Source organism: Pan troglodytes, chromosome 18 (assembly GCF_028858775.2).
Source record: "Pan troglodytes isolate AG18354 chromosome 18, NHGRI_mPanTro3-v2.0_pri, whole genome shotgun sequence".
Classification (NCBI taxonomy): Eukaryota; Metazoa; Chordata; class Mammalia; order Primates; family Hominidae; genus Pan; species Pan troglodytes.
This window is the reverse complement of record NC_072416.2, coordinates 5,033,111-5,052,690: the sequence shown is the minus strand read 5'-3', so window position 1 is coordinate 5,052,690 and position 19,580 is coordinate 5,033,111. Positions and strand designations below refer to the sequence as shown.

Genomic DNA, 19,580 nt, shown 5'->3' with positions numbered 1-19,580 from the left:
CTCCTGACCTCAGGTCATCCGCCCACCTTGGCCTCCCAGAGTGCTGGGATTTCAGGCGTGAGCCACCGCACCTGGCCCTAACAACTTATTTATAGCTGTGAGGGGACAGTCTACCAATGCTTGATTTCCTGCCTGTAGCCCTGGATGACTTGGTGACCAGGTGACATGACAAGCAAGGCGCTAACAGGAAGAGGAAGCAGGAAGGGACTCTCCACGCCCCTCTGCTCTCAAGTAGCCTCAAGTTTTGTTGTCAAGATCAGTTCTACCTATGGGACAACTTTCAAGAATGGCACAAATTTTGACAGCAGCTATAGCTCACAAGCATTTGAAAATTAAGAGGTTGGCTGGCTGAGAGGCAAGGGTGGATAGGCAGAGATGAATAACGCATTTCCCAGCTCTTCTCACAGTGTACCTGTCCTTTAAGACCAGTTCCAGTGCTGAACCGATCTTAGGGTGTCCCTCAATCCTGGCCTCCCATGTGGGAGCCCAGATAGTCCTGCCCCAAGGCTGGAGGGAGAAAGGCCAGCTCCCCACATCATCCCAGCCCCGCACCTCACCTGCGCTTCCCAGCAGCCTTTGGCAGCGTAGTCCCTGAGTTTTCGGAAGCTGTGGAGGCATCGCCCAGGATCTGACACCTGTCAATGGGAAATCACCAAGCCTTTGTACAACTGTGTCTTGGGAGGAACTCAGAACCAAGACCCAGAAGGGCCGACACTACGCTAACTTCCCACCTCTTCTCTCTCAAATGGTGGGAGTCATTTTTGGGGGTACCAAGAATAGCCGACTGACCAGTGGTTCCCGGAGGCTGAGAGACCGGGAGCAGCAAGAGCCACCTCCCTTTTGTGGACAGAACTGCATCCAAGGACCAGCATCAACTACGCCTTTGTCCAGCATAACTCCCCCCGACCCAGAGCAGGCACCACTCACATCTGTCCTCCTGTCGCTTTCCCAGAGGAGGTAGGAGCTGGTCAGACATCCCTGATGAGCAGCCTCCTCAAACAGGTCATGGGCCTGCTGCTGCTTCTCCTCATCCTAGAATAAATCCCAGCAGAGTTCATTCTTCCCTTATTCTTTTTCATTTTTATTTTTTGAGACAGTTTCACTCGTCGCCCAGGTTGGAGTGCAATGGCGCCATCCTGGCTCACTGCAACCTCCGCCTCCTGGGTTCAACCAATTCTCCTGCCTCAGCCTCCTGAGTAGCTGGGATTACAGGAGCCCACCATCATGCCCGGCTAATTTTTGTATTTTTAGTAGAGACGGGGTTTCACCATGTTGGCCAGGCTGGTCTCAAAATCCTGGCCTCAGGTGATCCACCCACCTCGGTCTCCCAAAGTGCTGGGATTATAGGCATGAGCCACTGTGCCTGGCTGGTTTTTTTGTTGTTGTTGAGGCAGAGTCTCCCTCTGTCACCCAGGCCAAAGTATAGTGGCACGATCTTGGCTAACTAAAACCTCAGCTTCCCGGGTTCAAGCAACTCTCATGCCTCAGCCTCCCAAGTAGCTAGGATTACAGGTGCCCACCACCACGCCTGGCTAATTTTTGTGTTTTTTAGTAAAGACGTGGTTTCAACACATTGGCCAGGTTGGTCTCAAGCTCCTGACCTCAGGTGATCCACCCGCCTCGGCCTCCCAGGGTGCTGGGATTACAGGAATGAGCCACCATGACCGGCCCTTATTCTTTACTTGATGTTCAGTCACTCTACTCACCATCTTCCTCCTTTTCCATACTTTTTTTTTTTTTTTCTGAGACTGAGTCTCACTCTGTTGCCAGGCTGGAGTGCAGTGGTGCAATCTCGGCTCACTGCAACCTCCGCTTCCCAGGTTCAAGCAATTCTCCCTGCCTCAGCCTCCTGAGTAGCTGGGATTATGGGCACCCGCCACCACGCCCAGCTAATTTTTGTGTTTTTTAGTAAAGACGTGGTTTCACCATTTTGGCCAGGCTGGTCTTGAACTCCTGACCTCAGGTGATCCACTCACTTTGGCCTCCTAAAGTGCTGGGATTACAAGCATGAGCCACCGTGCCCGGCCCCTATACTCTTAAGTGGTAACACACATTGCTCTGAGCTTTAATAAAATGAGTTATCTAATTCATAGCAGAAATGACTTCTCTACAGAGACACCACTCCAAAGCCAGAGAGGAGCATGAACTCAAGAGCTCCCGGCCACAAAAGCCCTGCTCTCTTCCTGGAAGGGTTTACGTTTGGGCTGGGCCTGCGGGATCCCTGGTTCAGCTCTGCACCACCAAAGGCCTGCCTTTCTCACCTGCTGCCAAAGGAACTGCCCTCAACTACCAGGATAGTGGTGGTGGCCCTTAGTGGTGGCTCTCAGGGCTTCTCCTCAGTGTCCCTCTCTGATGCGTTTGCCAGCCCTGTCACTAGAAGCCACCACGTTCCCTCAATTTGCTGCAAAGGGGGTTTACGGATCACAAAGCCCATTAGGACATCAAGTGCAGAGAGGTCCACAGGAGCAGGAGAGGCCCACGAGGAGCAGGGCCAGCAGACGAGTGAGCATCGAGGTTTGATGCCTCCTTGAGATCTGCTCTGCTGTTCTCACCGTCCCCCACTCCCCTGCCAGGCAGGTCATGGAGCCAGGATCGGAGCCCGTGGCCAGGCCCACATGTGCCCCCTGGCTTCTCCAGCTAGGCCTTTCTGGGCAAGGCTTGCCTTTTGTTTTGGGCCTTGGACGCCCCCTTCTGCTGCTTTTCAGTTCCAGGATCTCGGCTAGGGATGTATCGAACACAAAGTCCCAGTGCAGAGAACAATGTGACTCACCTCGAACAGACTCAGCACTCTGCCCAAGCAGTGTAATATGGATGCTTTGTGAGTCTTTAAAAAAAGGAGAAAGAAGTGTGATTTCCAGCACAGAGAACTGCCCGGGGGCCACCACTCCCTTGTCTGTCTTTGGGTCCCATGCCCATGGCCCTGCTGTCTGGCCCTCCCTCCCCTGCAGAGGGCCACTCCCAGATTTCAGTCTTTTTTTTTTTTTTTTTAAAGGGAAACAGGGTCTTGCTCTGTCACCCAGGCTGGAGTGCGTTGGCATAGTCACGGCTCATTGCAAGCTCAACCTCCCAGGCTCAAGCGATCCTCCCACCGCAGCCTCCTGAGTAGCTGGGACTATAGGTATGCACCACCACCCCTGGCTAACTTTTTTGTATTTTTTGTAGAGACGAGGTTTCGAGATTTCATCATGTTGCCCAGACTGGTCTCGAACACCTGGCCACAAGCAATTCTCCAGCCTCGGCCTCCCAAAGTGCTAGGATGACAGGCGTGAGCCACCACACCTGGCCAGATTTGTGTCTTGAGCTCCCACTGCCCCATGCAGCCTCAGCCCCATGTTTCCAGCTGTCAGCACGTGTACCCAGAACTCCACAGCCCACCCTGGCTCTCAGGCTTCCTCCTCTGTGCCAGCTAATTTCCAGATGCGTTCCCCATATCTGCACTCTCAGTTTTCTGCATCTTCACTTCCCTTAGGCTCCTGACTTTCCAGGGTCCAGGATCTACCCTCGGGGTCTTCCTGTGTCCTGGGACCCTGCAGGTGGCCTCGCAGGTGCTGCCCCTCGCCCAGACTCACCCTCTGCAGCTGGCACTCTGCCCTGAGGCTCTCGTGAACCACGGCCTTGCAGCAGCTTCCGCTCACCGACCACGGAGGGCGGATGAAGAGCCAGATGAAAGGTGCGGCACCCACATTCAGCCGCTCAGCGAGACTGAAGAAGCGAGAGGCCTTCAGGCCATTCACTTCTGCGCGGGCCTCATCAGACACAGACACTGCGGGACAGACAGGACAGAGCCCAGGGATGTCTCTTAGGGACGGAATGTGGAAAGCTCTCCATGGTCTTGGTGGAAAGTGTAATGCCTGAAGCCCACCATAGTGCAAAGCAGCTAGTGTTTCAGGAGAGAAGAGCCCTCCAGGATGGGGGCACCTGTCTTTTCTCCCCCTACTTCATTAATGTCTAGAACAGGTGGGTCATTGTGATCAATGCCCCTGCTGTGGTCCTCCCGGAAGCCTGGATTCTGAAGGTCAGGGGAAGGAGACCCCGCGACGCTTCATGTCCCACCCTCCCTCCAGCTGGGAACCACCGCCTAACCCCTGGTAATGGGTCCAGGGCAGGGGTGGGGGTTCTTTTTGGGACGAGGAGAATATTCTAAAATTAGACAGTGGCAATGGCTGCACAACCCTGTGAATATCCTAAAAAACCACAGAATTGCAGGCTTTAGAGGGGTGAACTGTATGGTGTGTGAATTTTATGTCTGGGAACTGCTCTTTGATGGGAGGGTAGGGGTAGGACCTCGGCTCCCCTGATTCTGGAGGAGGGTGTTGCTCATGGTCCCTGTCAGTCACCACAATTCTGCCAGCCGGCCAGGTAGGGACTCTCTCCCAGCAAGACACCAGATCGTTTAGAAGTACAAATGTGGGAGGCTACATCCCAGTGTTTACTTGTTTTGAGAGCTGGGACAGATCATGGGCTCGTTCCTTGGGGTGCTGAGCAGATAAACAGTAACTGGTAGAAGAAAAGGCTGCGCAAGTTTCTTTCAAGGAGCACCTGGCCTCTGGGGATGAAGGGATCCAGGCACCAGGCCAGTTCTAACCTGCCTGTACCTGCTTCCCGTTTAGAAGCCTGGCTCTGTGTTACAGGGCACGCTGAACTCTGTCTCAAGAGTTCTAAGAGGATGGCCAAGGAGAGGGCCAGCATCCACAGGCAGGTCTGCGTGCTCACGGCACACAGGGCAGGGAGCCCAAACAGCCCCCGTGCTGAGGCTCTGGCTCAGTCACTCTTTGCCAACTGAAATTAAAGGGTTTGCTAAAACAAGAGGTGACTTTCGTAACCTACAAAGTCAGAGTATCATTAGCAGGTCCCTCAGCAGGGTACATCTGGGCACGAGCTCCTGAGAGGGAATGGGGAGGCAGGCCATCGGATAGAGCAAGGACAGCAACTGAACTGCTAACACGGGGACCACTTCTTCATAGGGCCAAAGGCTCACACTTATCTAAAGCGCCAACATGCATGTGGGGTGAGGACTTACGGCCTTCATTGTAGAGGTAGGCTATGCCCAGCTTCACAGCAGCTTCGAAATTCCCCTTTTCAGCAGCCCTGAAACATTAAGAACATAAAGCATCACAATATTTTATGCCACAAACGTTATGAACTACTACAGCACTTGAAGAAGTCAGAATACTTGTTCCCTGAATCGAATATATATATATACACATATATATATGTGTGTGTGCATATCTCTCTCTCTCTCTCTCTCTCTCTCTCTCTGAGACAGGGTCTTGCTCTGTTGCCCAGGCTGGAGTGCAGTGGTGCGATCACAGCTCACTGCAGCCTCAACCTCCTGGGCTTAAGCCATTCTTCTCCCACCCCAGCATCCCAAGTAGCTAGGACCACAGGCATGTGCCACCATGCTCAGCTAGTCAAAAAAAAATATTTTCTTTTCTAGAGACAGGGTCTTGCTATGTTGCCCAGGCTAGTCTTGAATTCCAGACCCAAGCGATCCTCCTGCCTTGGCCTCATAAAGTGCTGGAATTATAGGCTTGAGCCATCATGCCCGGCTCTAGAACATTTCTTTTTTTTTTTTTTGAGACGGAGTCTGCTCTGTTGCCCAGGCTGGAGTGCAGTGGCGCAATCTCGGCTCACTGCAAGCTCCGCCTCCCAGGTTCACACCATTCTCCTGCCTCAGCCTCCTGAGTAGCTGGGACCACAGGTGCCTGCCACCACGCCTGTCTAATTTTTTCTATTTTTAGTAGAGACGGGGTTTCACCATGTTAGCCAGGATGGTCTCGATCTGATCTCATGATCCACCCGCCTCGGCCTCCCAAAGTGCCGGGATTACAAGCGTGAGCCACCACGCTTGGTCGAACATTTCTTAATAACATGTAGTCAAATATGAATTATCCATTACATGCTATGACACAGATGAACCTTGAAAACATCAGGGTCCGTGAAAGAAGCCAGCCACGAAAGACCACGTGTTGCATGATTCCATGTGAAATCCTCACAAAAGGCAAATCCAGAGAGACAGAAAATCGATTAGGGGTTGTCTAGAGTTTCCAGGATTGTGGGGAAAATGGGAAGTGACTGCTGATGGAGACAAGCTTTCTTCTTGGGGTAAGGAGAATGTTCTAAAGTTAAGTACTGGTGATGTCTGTACAACTCTCAGTGTACTAAAAACCAATGAGTTATATATTTTATTTATTTATTTACTTATTTATTTATTTTGAGACGGAGTCTCGCTCTGTTGCTCAGGCTGGAGGGCAGTGGTGCGATCTCGGCTCACTGCAACCTCTGCCTCCTGGGTTCAAGCAATTCTCCTGCCTCAGCCTCCTGAATAGCTGGCATTACAGGCATGTGCCACCACACCCAGCTAGTTTTTGTATTTTTAGTACAGACAGGGTTTCACCATGTTGCTCAGGCTGGTCTCAAACTCTTGACCTCGTGATCCGCCCGCCTTGGTCTCCCAAAGTGCTGGGATTACAGGCGTGAGCCACTGTGCCCAGCCATATTTTATTATTTTATTATTATTTTTTGAGACAGTCTTACCCCATCACCCAGGCTGGAGTGCAATGGCGCAATCTTGGCTCGCTGCAACCTCCACCTGCTGGGTTTAAGCAATTCTCATGCTTCAGCCTCCAGAGTAGCTGGGACTACAATTGCCCATCACCGCATCCAGCTAATTTTTGTATTTTTAATAGAGACAGGGTTTTGCCATGTTGGCCAGGCTGGTCTCGAACTCCCGACCTCAAGTGATCCACCCGCCTTGGCCTCCCAAAGTGCTGGGAATACAGGTGTGACGCCACACCCGGCTGAGTTATACACTTTAAATGGATGAACTGTGTGATGTGTGGATAATGTCTCAATAAGAAATATATACATTCCCCCTGGAAGCAGCCCAAGCATGGCCGCGGCAACATGGCTGCCTGCCCTGGTTGGCTGTCGATCTGGATTTCTGGCAACTCAAACGGACGAGGCTCACAGCGAATCCCTGTCAGAAAAATGCCCGCCTGAGATCATGAGGCCAGGAGATCGAGACCATCCTGGCCAACATGGCGAAACCCCATCTCTACTAAAAATACAAAAATTAGACGGGCGTGGTAGCGCGTGCCTGTAATCCTAGCTACTCGGGAGGCTGAGGCAGGAGAATCGCTTGAACCAGGGAGTTGGTGGTTGCAGTGAGCCGAGATTGCACCACTGCACTCCAGCCTGGTGACAGAGCGAGACTCCGTCTCAAGAAAAAAACAAAAACAAAAACAAAAAACAAAAAACAACAACAAAAAAGAAAAATCCCCGCCTGAGCTGTGGTTCCTTGGTTTGTTCTGAGGGCGGCTGGTACCTGGGACCATGAGCACATGTGAACGGGGGCCAGGGTGCGCGGTGCAGGTTGGGGTGGGATCAGCCAGTGAGTGAAACGCTATAGGATAGAATTCAGATGGTTTTGACCAAAGGGAAGGAAGGCTGAGTGAAGTTTCCACAGGAAGGTGACTCTTGTCTGGGTCATGTGGGAATGGATCACAGCCCTCTGGAGGCACCACGGGCCCGTGTCAGTGGCGTGAGGGATGACTGACTGCACAGCCTGCTGGAAGGTGTGTGGCTTGTGCGGCCTGATGCGTGAGGTCTGCCACCCTCAGTCACTCCCCAGGGGATGAGGCAATGTCATGGGAGATAGCAACAGGAAAATCGTTGCTGAATCAGGCCGTGAGACACAGACTGGCACATAGGGAGGCCAAGGCAGGAGAAGACTGAGCCATTCTCAGGGTGCAGAGATACCTTTCAAAGAGCTTCAGGTTCCCTGGAGACGGCCACAGCTCCTGGAAGCTGGCACATGCCCACACACTGGCGTGGTTGTCCACCAGGTCCTTCAGCTGGGAGTGTACCTGCAGAACAACGGGGGCCGGGGCTGGGTGATGGAGGCACCACCCAAAAGCCCCACACCTGGAGGCTCTTGAGGACGAGAGGCAGATGTAGGGTCTCCTGTCTCCCTCGCCATCCCAAGTAGTTGAGGTCCCCAATCTCTGTGTGAAAGTAACTGTCGCTTTGAACAGATAAAAGAGCCCAGAAACGAGTTTCTCTGAGGTTCTAAAGCAGGGCAGAGGACAATGATCTGGGAAGGAGGAAACAAACACCTAGGCTGAGAAAGAGGGTTCGACATCCCTGCAAAGGTATCACCCCCAAAGACAGGGGAAACACTCTAAAAGGGGGCAGGCAGGACGGAAATGTGTTTTGTGCTTCCCCACTGGAGGCCTTGCTAGTGGGAGTGTGGAAACAGGTCACAGGGACTCAGGGCAAAGAACAACACCCATGATGGAGGTCTCAGGTAGAACCCGGAGCCTAAGCGCTGGGCCAACGCAGGAGTGTCCAGGCCAGGACCTGGAGCACAGGTGAACACTTTAAGCACCAAAGTTTCCACTGCCATTGGAAATTCAGCACCCCCTGGGGTCCATAAAGTGTGTCGCACCTGCAATGGAGGTGGCTTTGGGAGTCAGAAAATGGGTTCTTGCTGGCATTTCCCCATGAATCCACTATATACTCTAGGTTAAGTCACTCAAAGTAAGCCTATGGTTCCAATATCTAGAAAATAACTCCTAGAGTCCATTTCAGTGTTAAATGTTACATGGAATTTGTCCTCAAGAATGTATTCTTATTCTTTTAAACACTATCCTATTTTTTAAGGGATGCAAATTTCACTGCCATAAAAGGGTACTTTCAGCCGGGTGCAGTGGCTCATGCCTGTAATCCCAGCACTTTGGGAGGCCGAGGCGGGCGGATCACGAGGTCAGGAGATAGAGACCATCCTGGCTAACACAGTGAAACCCCAACTCTACTAAAAATACAAAAAATTAGCCGGGCGTGGTGGCGGGTGCCTGTAGTCCCAGCTACTCGGAAGGCTGAGGCAGGAGAATGGCATGAACCTGGGAGGCGGAACTTGCAGTGAGCCGAGATTGCGCTACTGGACTCCAGCCTGGGCGGCAGAGCGAGACTCTGTCTCAAAAAAAAAAAAAAGGTATTTTCTTTGTTGACACTGCAATGAACAGAGGCAATTTTAGTGTGCTAGGAGACAGCAATAGGAATTTCTGTAATCAGAATGTCTTAAAGAAAGCATCTGGTAATGATATCATCCTTGTTTCCTTTTTGCCCTCCTTTTTTTTTTTTTTTTTTTTTTTTTGAGACAGAGTCTCGCTCTGTCGCCCAGGCTGGAGTGCAGTGGTGTGATCTCGGCTCACTGCAAGCTCTGCCTCCCAGGTTCAAGCAATTTTCCTGCCTCAGCCTCCCTAGTAGCTGGGATTACAGGCGTGAGACACCACGCCCGGCTAATTTTTGTATTTTTAGTAGAGATGGGGGTTTTGCCAAGTTGGCCAGGCTGGTCTGGAACTCCTGATCTCAGGTGATCCACCCCCCTTCGGCCTCCCAAAGTGCTAGGATTAAGGCATGAGCCACCGTGCCTGGCCTCTGCCCCAACCTCTTTTTTAGCCAAAGTTTTGTTCTGACAGTTAAGAACACAAGGCCTGATGGTATAATCAACAATGCTAGGGCTCATAGTGTTTTCATGCAGGGACTTACAGCTCGGACGGCCAGGATGTCCTCTACAGAAAGCCACTTCAGGATGTGAAAGAGCACATCTTCGGGGAGACTCAAGATGGTCAGGTTTCGGGGCCTCCTCCTTATTCTTCGCTTTGTAGGATAACAGAAACACTTGGCACACCTACAGTGGACCACTGAAGGAAAAAAAGACAGAAGCCTTGATAAGATGAAAAATTATTCTATATACACACCCTTGAAGGGAAAAAAAAAAAGGATAAAAGTTACATCTGAAGATGATCTAATGGTTACTATTCCCTGTGCCACAAAAGATGGAACTATGCTTCTTGTCCCAAACAAAGATTATGTAAAGGAGTGGCATTGCACAAATTACAGAAGAGATCATTCATTTTCAAATATTCAACAAATATTTATGGCAAATAGCGCATATCATGTAACTTGGCTATTGGGAAACTTTCTGATCCAGAGCCCACATGACAGGCAGGAAGGGGAAAAAGCTGCCGAAGCTGAGGACGGTTTTCCTTCCATTTCATTCTCAGGAAAACTCCTGGGGCCTTTGCTGTATAGCTTTGCTTTTTGCACACGTGACCAAGGTGCATAATGTTCAATAAAGATCTGTGGGCTTGAAGAGTCTGGTTTTCAAGTCCAAATTAGAAGGGTCGGCCCTGGAGAGAAGCCACAGACTTGGAGGCCGGGGCAGTGTGCGTCCAAGTCTCAGCTCTGCAGAGTCTCAGTGTGCCCTCCACTGTAGAATGCGGAGTTGACAGCTACGCAGTAAGGTTGTTGCTCAGGTCCCAACACAAACCTAGACCTGTAGGTTTGTGTACAGATGCAATCATTAAAGGTGAGACGGGCATTCCACCCACCAGGCAGGCAGCCCAGACATGCTTCTCAGATGTGCTCTCTCCTCTTCCCACAGCCGGATTTTCCAACTCCTACTCCAGCAACCCCTTCCTCACTCTAAGCAGATTAGCCCTTATTTCACAGGGAAACAGAAGCCCTCAGACAGGAACCTCAGGATCCTGCCTCCCCATCTACAAATCTACCTTTCTATCCATCCTTCCTTCCAGTCCTGAAAGGAAGCGCCACTCCCCTCTGTGGGCCCAAATCCCTCCCCGCCTTGCTAGGACTTCCTAGCGATTGCTCCCGGCTCCCCTCTCTTGACCGGGGTCTTCCTGTTAGCAATTAAATCAGCTGCAAAAGCCAAACGTATTCCAGGGCGACGAATTCTCAAAGATTCTATAGACCTCTCCATAAAATATTCCTCATTCTCCGGCTCCAGGACAGATACTATGATAATAGCTGAAACCACAGTTCGTGTTTCCTGTGCCTCAACGCGCGCGGGGCCGAACGCTGCTTTCCACAGAGCTAGGTCCACGGCCCCGCTGGACTGAGGCTCGGTCAGGGCCGGGCCGGGCTGCGGGATCGCTTCGCCCCCACGCGCTCCGCAGCCCTTTCCCCGACCAGGAGGCGCTGGTGTTTGGCTCCCCGGGACCCGATCGCCGCCCCGGGACCCGATCGCCGGATCGCTGCCCCGGGACCCGATCGTCGCCCCAGGAAAGGGCCGGAAAACGTCGCCGCGGGGGAAGGCGCCGAGGGGCACGGGCGCCCGCCGGGCATTTAAACCGCGCGCCCGGCCGCCGGGGCTCCCTGCGCGGGACGCGACATCCGCCCCGGGTTAAAGAGCTCCAGCCAGCCCTCTTCAGGCCGCCAGGGCCTCCCCTCCCGCGGGACCCGCCGTCCGCCCCGCAGGGCAGGCAGAAGGGGTGTGGGGCAGAAACCAGCGGACATCGCCCCGCACTCACCGCCGCCGCTCCCCATCGCCGCGCTCGCGTCGCTGCCGCCGGAGCCCGCCTGAGAGCGCGCCCGCGCCCCGGCCGGAGCGCGCGTAGCCCTCGCGCAGGCGCAGACCCCGCCCCGCCGCCCACCCCAGTTTTCAAACGCGCCCGGCCCTCCCATTGGCCTGCCCGGGGGGGCCGCCGCCGGCCCCGCCCATGTCCCGCCCTGTGCTCGCCTCATTTACCGCCCTACACGCCCTCCCCGCCTGCTCCGGGAGCCCGCTATTGGCCGCGCCAGGACGCGAATTCGAACATTGGCCGCTGATTGGTGGAACCCGCGTGGCCGCCCCGCCTCCCCAACGGGGCTGGGGTCCCGGAGGAGCGCTTCCCGGCCGGCGGGCAGGGGTTTGTGGGCGTCCCCTCCCGGCCGCATGGGTCCGGGCTTCGCCGCTGACCCCGGCGACCGGCATCTGCGGTGCCAGATGGGCTGCGAAGGCGCACGCCTGCGGCCAGGGGAAAGAGGACTCCTTGGCGTCCCTCGCAGTCGCGGCCGTGATCCAGCCTAGGACAGCCCCGACGTGGCGCTTCTAGGACGAGGCCGTGCCCTGCCCGGGTCCCGGGGTCGCTCCTGGGCCCGCGACCCTCACCCCCAGCTTGCACGGCCTTCCCTTCCGCCGCCTGCTTCAGGTGGAGACCCTTGGGTTTGTGGCTGAGCCGCTGCTGGGCGGGGATGCTGGCCGGGATCGTGGTAGAGAAAGAGGAGGTCGGAGCTGACGCTGGAAGTCTCCCCCGCGGAACGCTGACCCCTTCTTCCCGCGAAACGTGGCGCACCCTGGACGCCTCAGTGCTCCAGCCCCGGGGCAAGCCCTCCCCATCACTTTGGCCAGATGCTGCCCCCTGTCTGGCCTCCTCGGCTGCTACCTGGAGCTGCTCGCCGCGGGAAGTGTCATATCTGCTCACTCTTGTCTTGGGCAGAGCCCATCTGAGCTGTCCTTCAGGAGTCAGCCACACCGCACCCCTTTTACGGCACAGGCTGTCAAGGGGAAGACTCGCAGCCTCCTGACTGTCTGGTGGAGGACAGAGGGGCTTTTCCTGGGGAAGGCAGGGGCCTGGGCCAAGGCTGCCCACCCCTCCCTCACGCTTCCCTCAGTCTGCACCCTTCCATCCTTCCGGGTCCCCATAGAACTCCTTCAAGTACTGGGCCTGCCCTGGGCACACAGACAGGAGCCCTGGCGTGCAGGCTTCAGCCGGCCTGGGGCAAGAGACAGAGTAAACAGGTGATCACAGCACAGGGTACAGAAGAGTCCGTGGCCCCAGAGAGGGTCTGGAAGTTGGGACTATTCCCTGTCCCAGAATCAGGAAGCGGGTGAAGGAGGGTGAAGAGAGAACAGGCTGAGCGAGTTTGGGGCCTGCTCCCCAGATGTCCCATGTTCTCAGCCCCCAGATTTCTTATCCCCTTATCTCACTTTTGTCCTCCTGGGTTACTGTTTCCTACTTTGTCACTGTTACCTGTCTCCCCCTAGGGCAGAGGTGCACTTTCAGGGTTAGCTTCCATAGCATCTTGAAGGGATTAATCAACTAGAGCCAGCCATGAGCACATTAGCCACACCAGCTGCCTCTAGAATCTAGAACAGCATCCTTGGTCCCTAGGTTGTCCTTTAGCTCTATCCTGTGCTTTGTGTCCTGATCACTCTCCTTTCAACATGGAGAGGCAAATTTCTTTTTCAGGGAGCAGGAGTTGTCTTGACTGCAGCCATGCCTGCTCTCGCCCCACACCCTGCCCTGGCAGTGGGAGCCTCCAGGGCTGCCCTGGGGTGATAAGTGGCTCCTCCAGGGTGTGGGCCCGTTTCCCACTGGGCTTCAGGAAGGTGAGACCTTGTTGGAAAAGTCTAAACTGTTAGGAGCTCAGGGAAATTCGTGGTAGAATGAGGTGTCGGTTGAAAACGTTATGGGTAGTGAGGGGCAGGGGAGAGAAGGGAAAGTGAAGTAGCTTGGGAGCCTGATAAATCCCACATTCAGAGAAGAAGATGGGCCTTCAGTGGAGGCAGAGAGGGGCATGGGAGGAATGAGAGCTGGATATGGGAGCCCAGGGAGTGGCTTTCATCACAGGGAGCAGTCACCTGAAACGAGGACTGAGGAGGGTGGGTTGGCGACCATGGGTGTGCGACGCCGTTGTTCTGGGCAAGGGGTGCAGGAACCATAGGCAAGGCCTGTGCATGACCCTTTCCTGAGTCCTGGCTGAGAAGGGGCAGAGACCAGCATCTGCACTTCCCAGAGAGGAGCTGAGGGGCCTGTGGCAAGGGGCAGAGTGAGCTCCAGAGAGAGAGAAAGGGCTGCTGGATGGAGCCCGTCTCAGAAGAGAGGTGAGTGTACATGACAAAGGCATGTGGCCACATCCATCTGCATCTGTACAGTGTGATGGTCTGGCGCCCATGGGGCCTCTGCTCAGTGGTTCTCATGCTGGAGCTGCGCCAGAGCACCTGCTGTAGGGCTTCTTGCAACATGGATTGCTGGCCCTGCCCCAGGCATTTCTGATTCAGTAAGTTTTGGGTGGGGCCCAAGAACCTACATTTCTAACAAGTTTCCTGATGGTGCTGCTGCTGCTGGGACCCCACTGCGAGAACCTCTGCCCCAGTGCAACCCTGGCTCCCCTGTCTGTTGATGTGGGAAGTTACTGGCTGCCTCTAAGCCAGTCTACCCATGTGGGAGGTGGGGCGCTGTCCACTTCATGGGTGGATATAGGATCACATGCAGCCCTAAATTTGCAGGAGCCAGGGAAGAGGATGAAAGCCCACACATCCAAATATTTAAATATTGTAACATCCCGACTTAGGCTAGCAAACTTGTCAATATTTATTTCCTCCTTCCTTCAGAAGAACAGTGACATGACCACCTGTGAGGCCAGGTGTGAGTTTCGAATCATGGTCTCCATGAAGCTTCACTCTTGCATGTGACCATGGGAGCCAGCCCCCACCGGCCTACGGGCACCCTCCTCTCTGTTTCTGGCTCTATCCTGCTTTCCAAGGGATCTGCACACATGTGTGGAAACCTCCACGCACCCATCCAAACTCTACCCGAAGTTCTGCAGAGCCACTGCTTTGCTGCATCTCGCATCTCAGGGTGCGTTGGGCGGCATGGCCTGCCTTGGGAGGGAGTGCACTGGATGGACAAACCATCTGGGCAGGGGATTCTAGAGAAGGAAGAGCGCAAGCTTTGGGTGAGCATTTCCCTCTGCCCTGCAGACTTCTTGCGCATGAGCAAGGGGATGACCAGGACAGACCCCTTAAGGCCGGGCCTGAGGGTGGTGTGATCAAATGACGCAATGCCTGCAGGGGACCAACCACAGAGTTGGCACCTGGTCGGGTCATGGTTAGTACTGTAGTCACCCCCTGGCCACCGCCCTTGGAAAGGACATGCAAGATGTTCTGAGGCTGCTTCCACAGCCAGGTCTCAATAAGACCACAGGCTACTCAGGTGGGACTTGGGCATCCCTTTCTAAGGAAACGCACCTGGGTTCTCCAGCGGGCCTCTTAAGTTCTCCAGTGGGCCCCACTCTGCTCCATGCACTGCAGTTAGGGGGACAGCCCTGTGCTGAGCTAGCTAGGCCAAGAGCTGCCTCTGTAAGCCCTGGAAACCCAGGGAAGGCCATGCACACCTGGGCCAACCTGGCACTGGTCTGTCCTTATTACAGCAGGACAGGCTCTGAGGGAGGAGGCAGGGAGGGAGGCAGAGAGAAAAGCTGAGAGGGAGGCAGGGAGGGAGACTGAGAGGAAAGCCGAGAGGGAGGCAGGGAAGGAGGCAGCGAGCACGATGAGGAGCCCACCTGCTCTGCTTGCTCTCGTTGGTCTTCACTTTGGACTAGGGGCACAGGGCAGGCGAAGCTCAGGAAGACGTCCTCCATGGTGACCTGACTGCTGAGTAGTTGTCCAGCATGTACTTCTTGGCTTGCTCCAGAGTGCCAAACACCTGAGGGGAGGGAAGAGGCTGCTGTGGCCAGGCTGTCCCACAGATGCACACAGGGGAGGAGAGAGGGTGGGAAGGGCTGGCCTCCGGGACTGTGACAAGGCCCCAAAGAGGCCCATCCCTCTCTCAGCTGCTCCAGAACACCTCCTGAGAAGCCAGTGCTATGGATCTCAGCTGTCTGTGCTCTTGGGTGGGAGTGGTGTCAGAAGGCCAGAGGCCTGGTGGGGTCCCTGGCTTGCTGTGTGTCCCCAGGCATCTGGTGTTCCCTCTCTGGGCCTGCTCTCCTCTCCATGAAATAAGTGGGCAGGAGGAGCCAATCTTCAAAGTCTCTTCCAGCAGAAACACCTTCTGTTCTATGAAATCCACGTGAACGTTGCCATGGAGATGGCAGAGGACAGGGGCAGCACTGAACATGACTTCAGGAGGATGGGGAGGAGAGAAAGACAGGGAGAGAGAGAGAGAGAGACAGAGTTACCCCAGAAAGTGGGTCACGTCAAAAATGTGCGCTCAACTTCGCCCAGCTGAGGTTGCAGCCCAGCAGGTGGTAATGGACCATGCCTTGGTGCTTGTCTTCAAGAACGCTGCCTGCACGAAGGAGAGATGGCGTTGCTGTGACGGCTGGGCTGGAGGATCGGGGAGGGTGCCTGGGTGCTCGGCATTGGGGTCCTCATCCCAGGGATCAGGGAGATGGGACGTGGGAGGGGTGAGGCACAGACTCTCCTCACGGCAGATGGGAAATGCCTAGGCAGGGGCCCAGGGCCCACCCAGTGGGGGCTGCCGGGGCTGAAACACACCTGGAAAGGTCAGGTCCACGAAGGCCTTGAACTCCTCCAGCACCTCCTGCTGCCCTTCACTCTGCACCTTGGCCTGCAGGGAGTAGCCACTGCCGAACTTGCTCTTGAGGTGCTGGGGGCTGCCCAGGCACTTGAACTGCCCCTGCACCATGATGGCCAGCCGGCTGCACAGGGCCTCACACTCCTCCATGCTGGGGAGAGGGCGGGGGCCTGAGACAGGGCTGGGAGTGTCAAAGGCTCATGCAGACAGGAAGGCGTTGGTGGCCTGATCAGGCCATTCCTGATACCAATGCTCAGAGTGTGGCTCAGGTGCAGAGCCTAGGGAATCTCCTCAAAGACTCTCCACCAGTTGCTGATGGGTCTTCTGGCCACCTGGCTTCTTCCCAGCCTACCTGGTTTTGAAACTTCCAGTGACCCACAGACCCAGGCTCTACCTATGGGAGGTGATGATGATGGCCTTGCCAGACTCGTGGGCTTGTGCCACAGCATTCCAGAACAGGCGCCGGGCCACGGGGTCCATGCCAGTGGATGGCTCATCCAGGAAGATGAAGGCAGGCTCTCCAATCAGGGCGATCAATGCCAGTGCTCAACTTCGGCTTGTTACCACCACCGGGGGTGGAAGGGAGAAGGTTGGGTGACGGCAATGGTCAGTCTCCAGCAGTGAGCACTGCCGGCTCAACACTCACCCCCTTTCCTTCTCTATTCAGGAAGTATTCCCACACCCCTCATGGGGCTTTCAGCAATGCAGTCCACCACTTTCACCCAGAGCTGAATTGTGGCTTGGGCTATCCACTCAGGAAATAACTTGTTCCCCTGGACACAGGGATGAGTCCAGGGTGAGCACATGGCCGACGAGTCTTCTTTGAGGGTTTGAAGTGTTGAGGGCAAGCACCTCTCCATCTGAGAGGAAGGGCATTGGCCCATCTTAGCTAACTTAAAAAAAAAAACTGGATGGGCATGGTGGCTCACACCTGTAATCCCAGCACTTTGGGAGGCTAAGGCGGGTGGATCACCTGAAGTCAGGAGTTTGAGACCAGCCTGGCCAACATGGTGAAACCCTGTCTCTACTAAAAATACAAAAATTAGCTGGCCGTGTTGGTGGGCACCTGTAATCCCAGCTACTCGGGAGGCTGAGTCAGGAGAATTACTTGAACCCACGAGGCAGAGGTTGCAGTGAGCTGAGATCATGCCATTGCATTTCAGCCTGGGCAACAAGAGTGAAAACTCTAAAAAACAAAACCAAACAAAAAAACCATATAGCATTTACTATGTGCAACACACTGTTCTAAACTTTGCAAATGTGAACTCATTTGATCTTCAGAAGATGCAGGGAAACGTAAAAACCTGCTTGAAACAGGAGCCACCAAAGAGAGAAGACCCAAGGGACATCATCATCTGACCCCGGGCTCACTTTGCCGGAGGCGTGGGCACCTCTACATCCCAATCCTGGGTGTGCAGTACCGCTGTGTGCCTCCGGGGGCGCTGCACACAACACGAAGGGAGTCCTTGGACCTGAGGGGCCTGTGGCCTTGCTTTAATTGGAGTCGGGCTTCTATCACTGACAACAGAAGCCTGAGAAATACCCCATGCGCCTTAGCAGAACATCAGTAGTTCAAGTACCGCAGACCCAGTGGTATGAGGTAACTCTGGGCTTAAAATGCAAACTTACTGAAAATAGCCCTTCATAAAGTGGCAGGGAGAAAGGTCCGTCCTCACCTTATCAGGACAGTAACACCTGTGGTGCCATCTGCCTGACCTCAGCCACGTAAGCTGCCTTTGGCCTGGGTCAGCTTCGTAATCCAGTCAAGCCCAGGACCAAGAGGAAGGGGTGCCTTGAGGCAGCCCAGGCCACTTACCTCTTCCTGCAGGCCGCCCCCAACCACCTGCGCAGTGACCTCATGCCCAGAGCTGGGGGCTTTGCTCTGCTCTCCAGGTCTGGGAAGAACTGGATCTTGTAACTGGAGGTGGAGGGCCTGAAGGAAGCCCCAGATCTCACCTGTAGGTCTTGACCAGCTTGTCGGCGTACATGTACATGACTAAATCCTCAAGAATCTGGTCCACACTAGCACTGATGGGGTGCTCTGGGATGCCCCCGCTCTGGGCATACATGACCAGCATCTCATGGCCTGTCATGAAGTTCAGCAGAGCATCAAACTGAGGACAGTAACCAATCCACCACCATACCTGGGTGAGAAAACAGCCCAGAGAGGGAGGCACGTCAGAAGAAACCTCCTCCCACCAGGCTCACCAAGCCTCCAATGAGGCAGGGGTCTGGACACCTGCTGGTCTTGCTCCAGGCTGCTGCCTCTGCCACTACCCGCATCTGCCACGTGAATGCACAGGCACACTACTAAGGGGCTGTGAGTGGAAGTAGAGTAATGTAAGGGAGCCTGGGACAGCCCTTGCTGCTGGTGTTGTGGACAGGGTGGAGCGCTTGTTTGGCTCCTCCTCCAGCCCACCCAGTGTGAAACCTCAGCACACAGTGCCTCCCTACTTCCTGGTGCCTTTGAAGCATCCAGTCAATACAAGAGGCTTGCTTTGCTTTTTTCCCCTTTAGAAATATTTTCTATTAGGCATGTAATCTGCAAATAGATTTTCTTTGTAAAATATTCATGCAAAGACTCCTGCAGTCTGTTGGCTCAACCCACTGTAGCCAGGCAGCTGTGCACCCTCTACACTTCTGTGTTGGCAAAGGCACCTGCGTGGGCCTGTGCTCCTTGCTCAGGACTGGCTGGGTGCTGTTTTTGCCAAATGGTATCATCCCATATCTACCATTCTGTAACATGCTTTTCTTTTTTATTTTCTTTTTTTGAGATGGAGTCTCGCTCTGTCGCCAGGCTGGAGTGCAGTGGCGTGATCTTGGCTCACTGCAACCTCCGCCTCCCAGGCTCAAGCAATTCTCCTGCCTCAGCCTCCTGAGTAGCTGGGGTTACATGCACACGCCACCACACCTGGCTAATTTTTGTATTTTTAGTAGAGACAGGGTTTCACCATGTTGGTCAGGCTGGTCTCGAACTCCTGGCCTCATGATCTACCTGCCTCAGCCTCCCCAAGTGTTGAGATTACAGGCATGAGCCACTGTGGCCAGCCAACATGCTTTTCTTATTCAATATTATGTCTTAAAGATATTCCTAGGTCAGTAAATACCGATCTACCCCCACTTATTTTAACTGCTTCTTAGTCATCCAGGGAAGGCTTCTAGATTTTATTTAGCTGTTTAAAAATTTCATTTGACTCATTTCCAGGTTTTTGCTTTTATTTTATTTTATTTTTTTTTTTTGGGACAGTCTCACTCTGTTGCCCAGGCTGGAGTGCAGTGGTGTGATCTCAGCTCACTGCAACCTCTGCCTCCTGGGTTCAAGCCATTCTCCTCTCAGCCCCCTGAGTAGCGGGGGCTACAGGTGCACGCCACCATGCCCAGCTAATTTTTTGTATTTTTAGTAGAGAGGGGGTTTCACCATGTTGGCCAGGCTGGTCTCAAACTCCTGACCTCAGGTTTTTGCCTTCCTAAACT

At 54.3% G+C, this 19,580-nt stretch overlaps 2 protein-coding genes across 3 annotated transcripts in view; both read right to left on the bottom strand.

The window, feature by feature from the left end:
• The window catches only part of CCNF (cyclin F), a 29,506-nt gene extending 18,047 nt beyond the window's left edge, over positions 1-11,459 (bottom strand). The window contains exons 1-8 of one of the 2 annotated variants that reach the window (XM_510746.9): positions 11,337-11,448; positions 9,553-9,707; positions 7,762-7,868; positions 5,021-5,088; positions 3,570-3,763; positions 2,771-2,824; positions 928-1,032; positions 558-635 (exon numbers count right to left, since the gene is read on the bottom strand). In XM_510746.9, the coding sequence (XP_510746.2) occupies positions 558-635; positions 928-1,032; positions 2,771-2,824; positions 3,570-3,763; positions 5,021-5,088; positions 7,762-7,868; positions 9,553-9,707; positions 11,337-11,352 (777 nt within the window). In that variant the 5' untranslated portion in view covers positions 11,353-11,448. Of the gene's footprint in view, positions 1-557; positions 636-927; positions 1,033-2,770; positions 2,825-3,569; positions 3,764-5,020; positions 5,089-7,761; positions 7,869-9,552; positions 9,708-11,336 lie in introns of both variants that reach the window. The other variant, XM_063796476.1, reaches the window with a different exon arrangement.
• A 1,337-nt stretch (positions 11,460-12,796) lies between these two features.
• The window catches only part of LOC467872 (ATP-binding cassette sub-family A member 17-like), a 62,918-nt gene continuing 56,134 nt past the window's right edge, over positions 12,797-19,580 (bottom strand). The window contains 7 exon segments of the mRNA XM_063797575.1: positions 12,797-14,499; positions 15,133-15,275; positions 15,748-15,857; positions 16,067-16,303; positions 16,789-16,879; positions 17,923-18,001; positions 18,063-18,250. Of these exon segments, the coding sequence (XP_063653645.1) occupies positions 15,766-15,857; positions 16,067-16,303; positions 16,789-16,879; positions 17,923-18,001; positions 18,063-18,250 (687 nt within the window). The 3' untranslated portion in view covers positions 12,797-14,499; positions 15,133-15,275; positions 15,748-15,765.